This window comes from Ranitomeya variabilis, chromosome 6 (genome assembly GCF_051348905.1).
Source record: "Ranitomeya variabilis isolate aRanVar5 chromosome 6, aRanVar5.hap1, whole genome shotgun sequence".
NCBI lineage: Eukaryota > Metazoa > Chordata > Amphibia > Anura > Dendrobatidae > Ranitomeya > Ranitomeya variabilis.
The window spans coordinates 178,345,098-178,359,494 of NC_135237.1; the positions used below are offsets into that span (position 1 = coordinate 178,345,098).

At 40.9% G+C, this 14,397-nt stretch overlaps 1 protein-coding gene across 1 annotated transcript in view; it reads right to left on the reverse strand.

The window, feature by feature from the left end:
- Window positions 1-14,397, reverse strand: part of BMPER (BMP binding endothelial regulator) — a 492,812-nt gene that overhangs the window by 99,730 nt on the left and 378,685 nt on the right. The window contains exon 13 of the mRNA XM_077269281.1: window positions 10,061-10,397. Within this exon, the coding sequence (XP_077125396.1) occupies window positions 10,061-10,397 (337 nt within the window). The remainder of the gene's footprint in view (window positions 1-10,060; window positions 10,398-14,397) is intronic.

Genomic DNA, 14,397 nt, shown 5'->3' on the forward strand with positions numbered 1-14,397 from the left:
GAGATGAAGTGCAACAGACACTGTGAGCCCAGCCATCTCATCCAGAATCAGTATGTGACCTCTCAAATGGTCTTCTGGATACATGGGTAAAAATTCCCAGACTGATGGGCTGTAGCACTCACGAGAGATAACAATGTAACACAAACACTGGTAGAAATTGCTGGAATGGCGGAATTCAATCAGGTGAGTATATGGTATTTACATTTTACATGAGCCACTGTTGCACTTAAAAAGTGGTTGTCCAAGTACTGGACAACTGAGTACTGGCAGTAATCAGGCATGTTGGGGGATCTTAAACTACAAGTTTGCAGTCACTTTATGTAACTGCAAACTTGTGAATCCTCACATAGTGCACACTACACAATGTGAGGATTCTCTTGTGCAGGGAATGGTGGCCATGTAGCCAACAAGTATGCAGTATGTATACTCCCTGCCCCATTCTGACTAGACTGTTTCCAGCCTCGCTCAATACACTTGCATTGAGTGAGGCCGCATTCATCTAAGTGGAATATGGCCGGGAGTTGCAATCACATGACTGTTGCCCCTGACGCAAGCACCAGAAAATCCCCAAAGAGGGCAACGCACATGATGTGAGGATTCAAAAATCTGCAGTCACAAAGATTGACTGCAGACTTGTAGTTTAAGACAAGACAACCCATTGAAACCATTTTAAGCTACAATTTATTGGGTAACCCGGCAACAAATGCTCAATGTCCAGTCTTCATGGAGATAAGGAAAGGAGTGGAACTCACCATCCCAAAAAATCAATCTTTTATTTCAGACACATTAAAAACTAGTTACAGGAGGGTGAGGGTAGCACTGAGGATGACTGCCATTTCATAGAATACTAATACTTCAGGTAGGACCTGTTGCCACTCTTTTTCTCATCTTCATGAAGACTACTGCAATTGATTTCTCAGCGTTGAGCACCACAAGATCCCATTAGTCATAGGGTGTGTCACAGTTACCAGAGAGCGAGGTTTTTTTGATAGTGCCGGTTGAATCTTATGCTATTTTCAAATGAAATATTCTATTTGACTGTCACACCTCTACAGAATAACAACATATTACACAGTGTGTATCAGAACCAATAGAATATCCAGATAAAGAACAGACATGGAGGAGCTGCCAGGCTGAAAGACGTTTTTAGCCCATCTCACAGATGAGTATCTTGAGTGGGAAATCATCAACGATTAAGTCAAAAGTTCATTAGAGTATCCAAACTAAACATAATTGATAGAACATGTCACATGAAAAAATGCAAAAATATAATAGATGTATTAACTTAAGTACAAATGAGATTAGTTTACTCATATGTAAGTCTGAGGAACGGTCACATTGAAACTCAGTTTGTGATCAACTTTTCTTGTTATTAATCCATTACTTAGCAGGCAGCGTCAAGATACTGTATATAACATTTGGGGATAGTTAGAAAGAAACATCCTCTTATTGTGGTTGTACTTTTCACATTCTTACCATACCATCTGATGTTACCTAGTGGGAGGGCAACGCATGGTGGTATGTTTTCTTAACATCTTTTTTTGCTCTAATTGATATGATATGATTCACAGTAGATACAACATTCATTGTCAGGCTGTGTCTTTAGTATCCACATCTGTTAGACTGTTTCCTTTAATGCTCATTCACATTTAACTATCTGCTCCCATATGGTGATAATGTAAAAGCTTGTAGAACATCTTCACAAGTATTACATTGGAGAAATGTAATTTCAGACACAAAAAATACAGCAGCTGTTTCTACACTTCCCCTGTGTCTACTAAAACATTACGTGTGTGAATTACAGAACTAAACGTGTTCACATGAAGTCATTCTTGCCTATGAGGGCCGGAATGTGTTACACACTAGAACAGTAAACTAGTAGTAGACCTATACGACAGGTTTTCAGGTGCAGCTGATAATAACCCAACCACTGCTGAACACAATACAACAGTGAAACAATTAGGCTATGTTCACATGTTGCATTTTTGCTGTGTTTTTTTTATGCATACAAAACCTGCACAAAGTAGCTGCTTAAAAAAGCCGGTTTTGCTACATTTTTCAGGTACATTTGTCTCTTGTGCATGCTGATACAGTTTAGTGCCTGTTGTTCCTGAGTTTTCTGCACCAAAAAACAGGAAAACCTGACACCTGCATTTTTGCTGCGTTTTTTCACTTATTCATTGCTTTCTACGGGTGAAAAAATGCTGCAAAAACGCTGAAAGAAGTGGCATGCAGCAGTTTTCCAGTTCAGTCAGAAAAAAAACTGTGTGAATTAGGCTGGGGTCATATAACGTTTTAAACGTCCATTATACGGACTGCGTTACACCGCGGCATAACGCGTTGTAACGCAGTCCGTTAACGCTGCCATTAAGCTCTATTTTGGGTGCATCGCTAGTGCACGCCCAAAATGGGCATGCGCTAGCGATGTGCCGTCATTGAGTGATGGACCCTGGGAAGCGGGCTGTAGCATTTCCGGGTCCGTCACCGCTAGCGCAGATAGAGCATGTGCTAGCTCTATCTGCGCTAGCGCGATGTCATGTCGGCACTTGCGTTAACGCAGCCCGTTTAACGCATGAGTTGAATGGGCTGCTTTAACGCAATGTGAACCTAGCCTAAGATTTCTCAAATCTCATAGGTTTTGCTGGTACTGTAAAACACAGCTTTTAATTTGCTGTAAAAGAAAAAAAGCAACCAAAACGCACAGTGTGAACATAGCCTTAATATCAAACTTGACAGATTGTGAGTTTTCTACATAGTAGTTACATGCTTGGGAGATCACTAAAAACATCCCCTCATAGAAATTACTGTTTCTTAGTGGCTCTCTGTAATGCTAGAAGAAGGGATCTTGAGTAGGATCTTGAGTAGTATTTTTTTTTAACTCTTTAAAAAAATTGTTAGTTACTACCTTTTCGGTTTATACATTGTACATTTTCTTTTTTTGTCTGCTTTTGTTGTTTTTTTCTCTACTCTCAAGTAAGTGACTGTACATTATACTTTAACTTAGGGTACTGTCACACTCTGCAACTTTCCAACGATCACGAACAGCGATACGACCTGGCCGTGATCGTTGGAAAGTCGTTGTGTGGTCGCTGGGGAGCTGTCACACAGACAGCTCTCCAGCGACCAACGATGCCGGTCCCCGGGTAACCAGGGTAAACATCGGGTTACTAAGCGCAGGGCCGCGCTTAGTAACCCGATGTTTACCCTGGTTACCAGCGTAAAAGTAAAAAACAAACAAACAGTACATACTCACATTCCGGTGTCCTTCAGGTCCCTTGCCGTCTGCTTCCCGCTCTGACTGAGTGCCGCCGCAAAGTGAAAGCAGATCACAGCGGTGATGTCACCGCTGTGCTCTGTACTGCCTTACGGCCGGGAGTCAGTCAGAGCGGGAAGCAGATGGCAAGGGACCTGAAGGACACCGGAATGTGAGTATGTACGTTTGTTTTTTTTTTTACTTTTACGCTGGTAACTAGGGTAAACATTGGGTTACTAAGCGCGGCCCTGCGCTTAGTAACCCGATGTTTACCCTGGTTACAAGCAAACGCATCGCTGGATCGCTGTCACACACAACGATCCAGCGATGACAGCGGGAGATCCAGCGACGAAAGAAAGTTCCAAACGATCTGCTACGACGTACGATTCTCAGCAGGGTCCCTGATCGCTGCTGCGTGTCAGACACAGCGATATCGTATGGATATCGCTGGAACGTCACGGATCGTACCGTCATAGCGATCAAAGTGCCACTGTGAGACAGTACCCTTAGATTTGGTGTTTGTTTGATGTCTTGTAATCTCTTAAAAGCACTGTAGATTGTGGGAGTCTGGGCGCCAAAACCCCAATGGGGCACAATGGTTCAGCGAATACTTAAAGAGTAACTGTCGTTACAATATATATTTTATAAATTAATAGTACATATGAAAATAACCAAATGTTTAATATATCTCAGAGAAATCTGCTTCTTTCTCCTCCAGAATTGGTCAGTTGCTATCAACATTCTCAATTTTGAGTTAAAATTTGCATTCAGTGAAGCCTGACTTTCCATTACTGAGATAGGAGGTAGCAATTCACACTGATCAGATTCTATGTATAGGGAAGGGGGAGAAGGAGCTCTGCCTGTAGCTCCTCTCTCATACCATCTATACCATCTATATATAAGTGTATTAGTAGCTGTCGCCATCTCCTATCTCAGTAATGAGAAAGTCAGTCTTCACTGAATACAAATTTTAATTCAAAATTGAGAAGTTTGATAATGACTAATCAATTCTGGCAGAGAACGAAGCAAATTTATGTGATAAGATATATTACAAAGTTTCTTATTTTCATTGGTACTATTGAATTAAGTAAAAATGATAATGACGGTTATGCTTTATGTGTTCCTCACCTATCCTGGTTCCATTGTTGAGCAGTGCTTCGTGCCTCTGTATCACCTGGATCCTCTTCTTTAGCATTTCCTTGGGTTGTCTCAAAATTGTCATGCTGGAGTGTCATTTAAAGAGGACCTCTCACCAGGGCAGAAGTGATCAGTTTTAGCTCTTAATTTATTCCTGCTGCTCCACTGAATATTCCATTTTTTTCTTTCTTAAAATCTACCATATAGTACCAGAGATATGTGTTATTTGTTTTAGTGCCAAGTGGGCATTGCTCACAGGATTCTCTAGGGGCATGTCTAAGCTACTCTGCATAATACCGTGTGTACAACGCACCTTTGGTAAAGATTAGTGAAGAAGAGTGAACGTGCTTGGATAACGTTTTATTTGAGCAGGCTCGGGTGTTATGCGAGCATCTTGGGCATGTTCAGCTAATATATTCAAGTCCCTGCAGCTGCATTGGTGGTAGACAGCCACCACACATACAGGTGCGTCTCACAAAATTAGAATATCATCAAAAAGTTAATTTCAGTTCTTCAATAGAAAAAGTGAAACTCATAAATTAAATAGAGTAATTACAAACAGTGATTTATTTCAAGTGTTTATTTCTTTTAATGTTGATCATTATGGCTTACAGCCAATGAAAACCCAAAAGTCATCATCTCAGTAAATTAGAATAATTAACAAAAATACCTGTAAAGGCTTTCTAAACATTTAAAAAGGTCCCTTAGTCTGTTTCAATAGGCTCCACAATCATGGGGAAGACTGCTGACTTGACAGATGTCCAAAAGGCAGTCATTGACAAGGAGGGTAAGCCACAAAAGGTCATTGCTAGAGAAGCTGGCTGTTCACAGAGTGCTGTATCCAAGCATATTAATGGAAAGTTGAGTAGAAGGAAATAGTGTGGTAGAAAAAGGTGCACAAGCAACCAGGATAACCGTAGCCTTGAAAGGATTGTTAAGAAAAGGCCATTCAAAAATTTGGGGGAGATTCACAAGTAGTGCACTGATGCTGAGGTCATTACTTCAAGAGCCACCACACACAGACGTATCCAGGACATGGGCAACAAGTGTCACATTCCTTATGTCAAGCCACTCATGACCAATAGACAACGCCAGAAGTATCTTACCTGGGCTAAGGAGAAAAAGAACTGGACTGTAGCTCAGTGGTCCAAATTGTTGTTTTCAGATGAAAGTACATTTTGCATTTCATTTGGAAATCAAGGTCCCAGAGTCTGGAGGAAGAGTGGAGAGGCACACAATCCAAACTGCTTGAGGTCTAATGTGAAGTTTCCACAATCAGTGATGGTTTGGGGAGACATGTCATCTGCTGGTGTAGGTCCACTGTGTTTTATCAGGACCAAAGTCAGTGCAGCCATATACCTGAAAATTTTATAGCACTTCATGCTTACCTCTGCCGACAAGCTTTTTGGAGATGGAAATTTCATTCTCCAGCAGGACATGGCACCTGTCCACACTGCCAAAAGTAACAGTACCTGGTTTAAAACCAACAGTATCACTTTTCTTGATTGAACAGAAGACTTGCCTGACCTTAACCCCATGTAGGATCTATGGGGTATTGTCAAGAGGAAGATGAGAGACACCAGACCCAACAATGCAGCCAAGCTGAAGGCTGCTATCAAAGCAACCTTGGCTTCCATAACACCTCAGCAGTGAAACAGGCTGATCACCTCCATGCCACGCCGCATTGATGCAGTTACTGATGCAAAAGGAGCCCTGACCAAGTATTGTGTGCATTTACTGAACTTACATTTCAGTAGGCCAACATTTCGGATTTTAAAATAATTTTTCAAGCTGGTGTTATAAAGTTTTCTAATTTACTGAGATAATGACTTTTGAGTTTTCATTAGCTGTAAGCCATAATCATTAAAGGGAATCTGTCACCCCAAAAATCGTATGCCACCGGCATCAGGGGCTTATCTACAGCACTCTGCAATGCTGTAGATAAGCCCCCCGATGTAGCCTGAAAGGTAAGAAAAACAGGTTATATTATACTCACCCAGGGGTGGTCCCAGTGCGGTCCGGTCTGATGGGCGTCGCGGTCCGGGTCCGGCGCCTCCTATCTTCATACGATGACGTCCTCTTCTTGTCGTGGCTCCGGCACAGGCACTTTGTCTGCCCTGTTGAAGGCAAAGTACTGCAGTGCGCAGGCACCGGGAAAGGTCAGAGAGGCCCGATGCCTGTGCACTGCAGTACTGTGCTCTGCCCTCAACAGGAAAGACAAAGTACGCCTGCACCGGAGCCGCGGCAGGAAGACATGAAGAGGACATCATCGTATGAAGATGGGAGGTGCTGAACCCGGACCGCAGCTGGACCGCCCCTGGGTGAGTATAATATAACCTGTTTTTCCTACCTTTCAGGTTACATTGGGGGCTTATCTACAGCATTACAGAATGCTGTAGATAAGCCCCTGATGCCGGTGGCCTTATCTCTTATACGATTTTTGGGGTGACAGATTCCCTTTAACATTAACAGAAATAAGCATTTGGAATAAATTACTCTGCAATGACTCTATATAATTTTAGTTTCACTTATTTTATATCGAAAAACTGAAATAAATTATTTTTTTGATGATATTCAAATTTAGCAAGAAGCGCTTGTACAGGGAGTGCATGTTTGTTAGGCAATCCCCACATGTGTTGCAGCTGTCAACCGCCACAAAATATGCAGCCACAGGGACTCGAATATTTTATCTGAGCACGTTCGCTCATCACTAGCAAAGATCATAAAAATTAGCACTAAATGAAAAGACACATATCTATTGAAAATGTGGTGGATTTAAACAACACAAAAATAGAATGCTCAGAGGAGCTGCTGAAATAAAATAATATAAAAACTTGCTACTTTTGACTTAGAGACGGGTCCTCTTCAATCCTGATTTAGGTGCCAGGATTATAAAAGTAGTTGGCATTCTTGCTTAGTCTCCATTAATAGGCAGCTACATCCTGGTTTTCACTACTGCAATACCGCTGCACAACTTTGCTACATTTAAGTGTCCACTAGTGCAGTTTCTCTGTTCAATTCTACTACCTCCAAGTCTCCTATTCCAGTTTCACTACAGCAGCTCATCTAAATATCCAGTCCTGCTGCATTACTAGCTCATCTGCCCTGCTGCACCAGTGCCACCTGTCGGTGCCATGTAAGGCCTGCTCATCAGAACCAAAGGTTTTGTGTATCCACTTCATCAGGTAAGACATAAAAATGAGTGTCATTACAGAGGTACAGGGGTAAAATATAAAGTCAATGGGTCAGTAGACTGCTGTGTGAATGCTCATGCATTAGCTGAGCACTTCAGTTTGAGGAACTTGTTCAGTCTCAGGACCTGGCTCCCCACTGAACTACAAAATTTATTTTTAGACAGAATATTTTAAAAAGTTTAATACAGCTTTTAGGATTTAGGAAGTTGAATCTATAAGCTATCTCATTAGTGGCTCACACTTTAGAGAACACAAGGATACCATAAACACCAGGATGGCAGCGAACAGAATAGATTCTACCAACAGTGAGGACTATACATGGACAGTCTGTACATATTTACATATTAGGGTAAATGAGTGTCAATTAACAGTATACTAGAAAACCTCTTTATCACTATAGTTACACAGATGAGCTACTGTGCCATTTTAATTCTCATGATTGGGTGGTCCAGGTGGTCAGACTCTCACCTACAGAACAACTATGATAGGCCATCCTTGTTTAGTCCCGCAAAAATCTTTAAGTGGAATATATTTCTTAGAATAATTGTCTTTGAAACCTAGTACAGCATAAATGATGCTGTCTCCTCTAATACTCGGAGGTTTACCAGAAGCAAGCTTCAGTAAGGAAATAGACGTTCATGAAGTAATTGGGCTGCAGTACTGCGCGTGTTTTGGAAGGACTGGTGCTTGTTACCAAACGGAGCTAAATAAAACTGAGACATTTTCTTTTCCAAAGCAGTTAAACAAATAGCATTAATCAAATGGTACCACTGACACAAACCTAACATTTCATTAAAAGTTTGGATAATGATATGAGTTGTAGTATTTGCTATAATGTCAGTATTATACTACATTTTTATAGCACGTTCCGCTTATATCCTGTGGCATTGAAAAACCATAACGGATTTCATTCTTTCATCTAACCATCATTATTGTGCTCCAAGAAAGCTAAGCATGTCCTTTTTATGGCAATAAAGGAAAAACTAGATTGTGCCAATGATGAAAATCTCGTAAGTCAGTGGCCAAGTAAGATTAATGTGAAAACAAGGAAGTATTCCTTGGGAAAGTGATGTTATAAATAACTATCGGTCCTAAAAGCAACGTGATACTCTAGTGAATGATTTTGAGGTGAATTATTACGATATGAAACATTTTCATCTCTAAAGTCAACACAAGACTTGTGGAAATCTGCCTAATAATGGAGGCAGTAAATGCTTCATGGATACACCAAAATCATATTTCAATCAGTTTTTCTCAGACAGAACATGGATTTTGAAGGAGGGTTTAGGACTTCGTGGTGTAACACAATACCAGCCATGAAAACTTGTACAGGAAAAGTCCTGAAATTAATTAAAAAAATGATAGATGTTTGAAAAGAAAGCCACCTAATGATTGTGCTACTCACCAAAGGGCTAGGCTTTGCCTGGATCTAAAGAAAAACATCATTCTCATACAAATACCCGGAATAAAAAAAGTGTCATACGTTATTATGATTATATGAATATGAATGATTTCTGGCAGAGGCTTATCATTATTCTCAAAATGGGCATGAAACTGGGTATGTACCTTTTAACTGTATAGTTGAAATTAAATCTACAGTTGATTAGGCTTTTTTCACAGTTAAAACTACAAAATCCTATCATATTCCACTATCTGTATGAAAGGAGGATATAATCTTGGCATTCACTTGCCAATTAAAATTAATAAGAATGTCAGCATTGGTGCGTCCTTATCTGTATAATTATGAGATTAACAGATAAGTTGTCCAAAGTGCTTAAAGGAAATCTGTCATGTCAGACACTATTAACCTGCAGATATATTGTTAATCTTCAGATTAACATCACTACAATGCTGTCTGGCCACCTTATTGAAAGCACAGTCATGTTACTGAAAGTTTCGCCAATGGAAGAAAATGAACTTTATTCCTCCCAGGAGCTACTGGCTTTCAGTTATAGAGGCATGTGACTACAGTCATCACTCATTGTGTGTCAGCAAACTCTAGAATTTTGATTGACAGCCAAATCTGAACGGATGTGCTGCCGAGACAGCTATTAATTAGAGTGCTTGAGTGTGCTTACAGCCATCACTCGCTATCTACTGAGCAATGACTGTAGCTGCAGGCCTCCATGACTAAAAGCCAGTAGCTTCCAGTAGGAATAAAGTTCAGTTTCCCCCAATGGCTGCACTTTCAGTAAGATGGCTGGATGGCTTGAAGATTAGCACTATGGCTGCAGGTTATTAGTGCTTGGTGACATGAGCGGTTCCCTTTAACATCTATTCTTGCAGGAATAATCTATCACAGTTCAGTTGGTGTAAGAAGCTCCTGTACCAATCACTTGTTGACTGATTAGTGCTCATTATTTCTTTAAAAAGTTCTGCATGACCCAAGGTTTATATAAGAATAAAGGTACCACATAACATAAATTATTAGCAACACTAAAAGTCATATGGAAAGAAAAAGTATGGGTATACTTACCGATAGAACATGGCGTAGTCAACTGTTGAATGGCAGCTTTGAAAATCCCAGGTCTTTAGCCTCTGACATTCCCTGTGAGCTCGGAGTTTCACCTTTACTGTCCCTTGACATAACTCTGGTAAAGTCTTCCTGCGAGGGCGGTTACAGAATTCATTAGATTCCACTCTCCATGAATCACCAAAATCATCCACATCAAACTTGAAGTTCCCATCACTACCTATGAGATCATCTCGCTTATGTCCATTGTAGTTACCACAAAGACCACATAACTTCCCTTTGAGATGAGGGGCTGCCATTACTTCCACAAAACTGTCTCCATCCCAAGAGATTTCCAAACCTAAATATAGAAAAACATAAGTAATGTGCATATTTATACGTATATAAAGATATTATTAAGAAATATTTCAGAAATAATGAAACAACAAATAAATCTGTAGCCATCAGATATTTAGCTGTATATTATCTCATGATTCAGTGTCCTGTGTGGCACAGTTCTATATTCTCTTAATTTTTTATTATACATACAGTATAAATCGACCTTTTATGCAATGAGAATAAAGGAGTTAACTGAGATTAGGAAAAAAGTATTTTTTCATGAAGCACAGTTGTTTGAGCCCATTGGTTGTATCTAGATCAGTTTTCTAATTTTAATAATCCAATACCATCTAGAGCCCAGGTGTGGCAGTTTCTGAACAAAAGCGCAGACCCAGTTTATAATCTCATACATCTTATTTTCTGGTGTTCTAGGTATAATAAGTTATTACCTATCTGCAGTATAGCTGATACCTGCTAGATTTGCTGGGAATTTGAACACTGATCTCTCCTCCAATCACCATAGTGGAATTCCTGTGTCATCTGTCAAATGGGGAGGGGTCATGAATATCTGATACTACTTTATTCAAAGCCTATGGGACTGGCCAAAGTAGCAGATTACAGAAAAGGTAATCTGTATGACAATGATCTAGCAGTTATCAATAGAGATGGGCAGATCAGACAAAGTTTGCATGGATTTTCCCAGAAAATTCAATTCACAGAAGAGAAATTTTGTATGAATTGCCAAGAGCATAATAAATGTAGAAAATAAAAAAGTACTTATACTCTCCTCACCATCAACCATTCGGTCCTTGCCGCATATTCGATTCACCACCACAAGCGCAGATATCCCCATGATGTCACTATGTAACCTAAAGCAAACGATTTCAGCACTCGCAATGACAGGACGAAGAGGCAATGAGGACTGGACGGGTGACGGTAAAGAGCAGAGAAACTAGATATGTAAGAGGTTTGGTGAGTATAAGAATTAAAAAAAAAATGTAACCTTAAGATGGTCCCTTACAGTTTAGAAAAATGGCAGCTAGTGGTTACAATTTTGCTGAATCCCCCCAGAAGCTAAATAAAAACATAAATCTGCATTTTGGCAAATGCAGATCTTAGTAAAATTTGAGAAAATTCAAATGCATTTAAATATATTCACTCATCTCTAGCTATCATCCATTCTAGTATACTGTGTTAAATGTTCTGTTGGGACCATTCAAAATTATTGGATGCACCTCTTAAATCTGTATGTGAATGCAGAAAAGCCATGCGCACATCAATAGTAAGCACGATTTGTGACCCACATGCTCAAAGAGACTGCATTAGATTAGATTCATTTGGTTAATAGAGCAAATGTGTTATTTGTGGCTGTAGCTTTGTCACTACTGGTGAAGAACAGAAGCGGTTTGATGGCTGCCGAAGAATCTGACAGCACAAAGGAAGAGAATACAATTGTAATATTCAAGCTTTGTACGTTCATGCATAGTGCTTGGCTCATGAGTAAGATAATTTGGACTAAGCTTTTGACAATAATTAAACATTATTTTCTATTCTTATTTGGCAAAAAAAAAAATAATAGAGGGAGACAATAAATAGATCTCATTATGCCAAGCCTACTTGATCTTTGTATTACAAAAAAGTTATTGATTTTAATACGCATTGAGTAATACTTCGTTACCCTTAAAAATGATACAAAAGAGGATGAAACACTTGTTGCCAGGTTCCCCAGAAAATTCAAACCAGCGCTTTTGGTGGAAGCAGTAGGCCAACTTGTGATCAGCTTACTGTCCTTTGAAAATCCCCAAAAGGGATTGTTAAAAGCAGCTACAATGTCTTATTGGGGGCGGTCCAACCCCATACACTCCTATCGATCAACTGTTGTCAGCATGCCAGGTGCCACCAATGGTGAAGTTTAGTTGCCTCTGCCAGGTACTGCAGAAAGGCTCCTAAGATCTGTCACTAACAGTTGAAGAATCTGAACAGCACAGCTCTCTTAACCATTTAATTGCTGCTGCTGAGGACTTCACATCCACTTCTATTCAGATGAATGAACAATACCAGATCTGCTCACATGCAGCCGCCAACAGCACAGTGTTGGTGCTGTCTTTCGGACCCCAACCAATTTGATATTGATGACCCATTATAATACTGGGTCATCAATGTTATTGCAGTGGAATGATGGCCCTTTAAATTAAACCATCTAACTTACGGTATTTATGACGGACACCAAGGAAATTATACCAACATAAATTTGAACGTTTTCTTAAAGGAAACCAAGTTCTAAATTTTTTTTTAAGTGTTACTTAATTTGAGAGCATGTTTTATGATTTAATATTAAAAAATAACTGAAGTATTTGTAGCGCCCCCACCGCCGCAGGGCCGAGGGGTACCCGGTACCGGGCCTCTGAGTCTCTGCTCTGGGGTTGTCACGGTGGCTAGGCCCCGGTCCGTGACCCTGCCGAGGGGTGCACAGTCAATGATGTGGATAGATATGATGGATGATGGTGGTGGTGATGAAGCTGTAGTGGTGCGGTGCAGTAAATAACGAGGACACCAGGTTGCAGTCTCTTTACCTCTTTACTGAAGATCTCTGGGTCCTCAGTCCAGAACACGGTTCACCAGGCTGCGCAAGTCCGGCCGGTCCAATGGCACCTCCAGAGTTCCCCTCACAGGTGGAAATCGGTGCCTTCCTTCTAGCGCTATGTGTTGTGGTCCTTCCCTGCTGTGCTTACAGAAAGTCCCCACAACTGTTGTGTCTGTTTCTTAAGTTCCCTCACAACTCGATTAGATGATGTTCTGCTAATCCTCCGTCCCTCCCTGGTGTTCTGGTTGGGACGGCACCCGTTTGACGGGTAGGCTCGGAGCTCTTCCGGGACCCTAGAGTCGCCCCTCTCCACAAGTTGCCCCCCAAGACTGCATAGGTGATATAAGTTAGACAGCCCGCCTTAGACTGACTGTCCTGCCGCTGTTTGGAGTATTGCTTGAAGCTGAATGTTATGATACTCCCTCGGCGTTCCGGCCACCGGTAGTGCGCCTCAGTAGGATGTTGCTTCGGTCTTACAGCACGACTCCTACTGGTATTTCTCCTTTTGCGTGATCTCGTTTCTCACTCAGCACAATCTATCTCTCTTCTAATCCTTCCTTGGGCACCGCCGCTACCCGGAGCAGGCACGGTCCCGTTACGTTCGTTCAAGTTGCCAAGCCTCTGTCAGGATCCCACCCCTGACAGAGACCCTACTGTATCTTCCCCCGCAACACCCTCTGCCACAAGGTGTTGCCTGGTTCCAACCCAGTCAGCTTTCTGATCTAACTTCCTGCCTGACCCCCAGTTTACCCACTATGGTGGGGAGTGGCCTAGTGAATAGAACCCTTAGCTCCCCCCGGAGGCCCGGCTGTGAAATGTATTGGTGTCTGTGATACCTGATCAGATGAACTCCTTCAGTGCCATCAGATGCACCATAGCTCCCCTTAGTGGCGGAGCCATAGTACTGCAACGACCAGGACTCTGGGGCGCTGCATATTATGCTACATACAATAACAAATTCTATAAAGGTGTGAAAAACATAAGAAACATAAGAAAACCATCATTATTTGCAAGTTGCCATACAATGAGAGTAAAACTATTAAAATATACAGAAAAATAAATACCCATTCTGCAGTATCAGCATTGTTGTATAAGGGAGCATATTTGTTAACCTTCGTAGCCAGAATAACTGGATCCTGTTACGTCTATTAATGCAGAATTATTACATTTTTTTAAACAAAGTTAATATTGTTTAATGAGAAACTGCAGTACACAGGATGAGAATATTGAGGCACAAATAGGCACAAGTAGGGTACTTTGGAGTGAAAAATGGCATATAGAGTATGTTCTGAGTTGATAAAGGTTTATGAATTTAAATCCTGATATATGTCCACAATACTGTTTAAGGTAAAACACTGTAAAACTAGAATTAACTGATAACACTTCTTAGACATATTATGAGACTATATACATGTAGGTTAATGGAGCAACCAGTGCC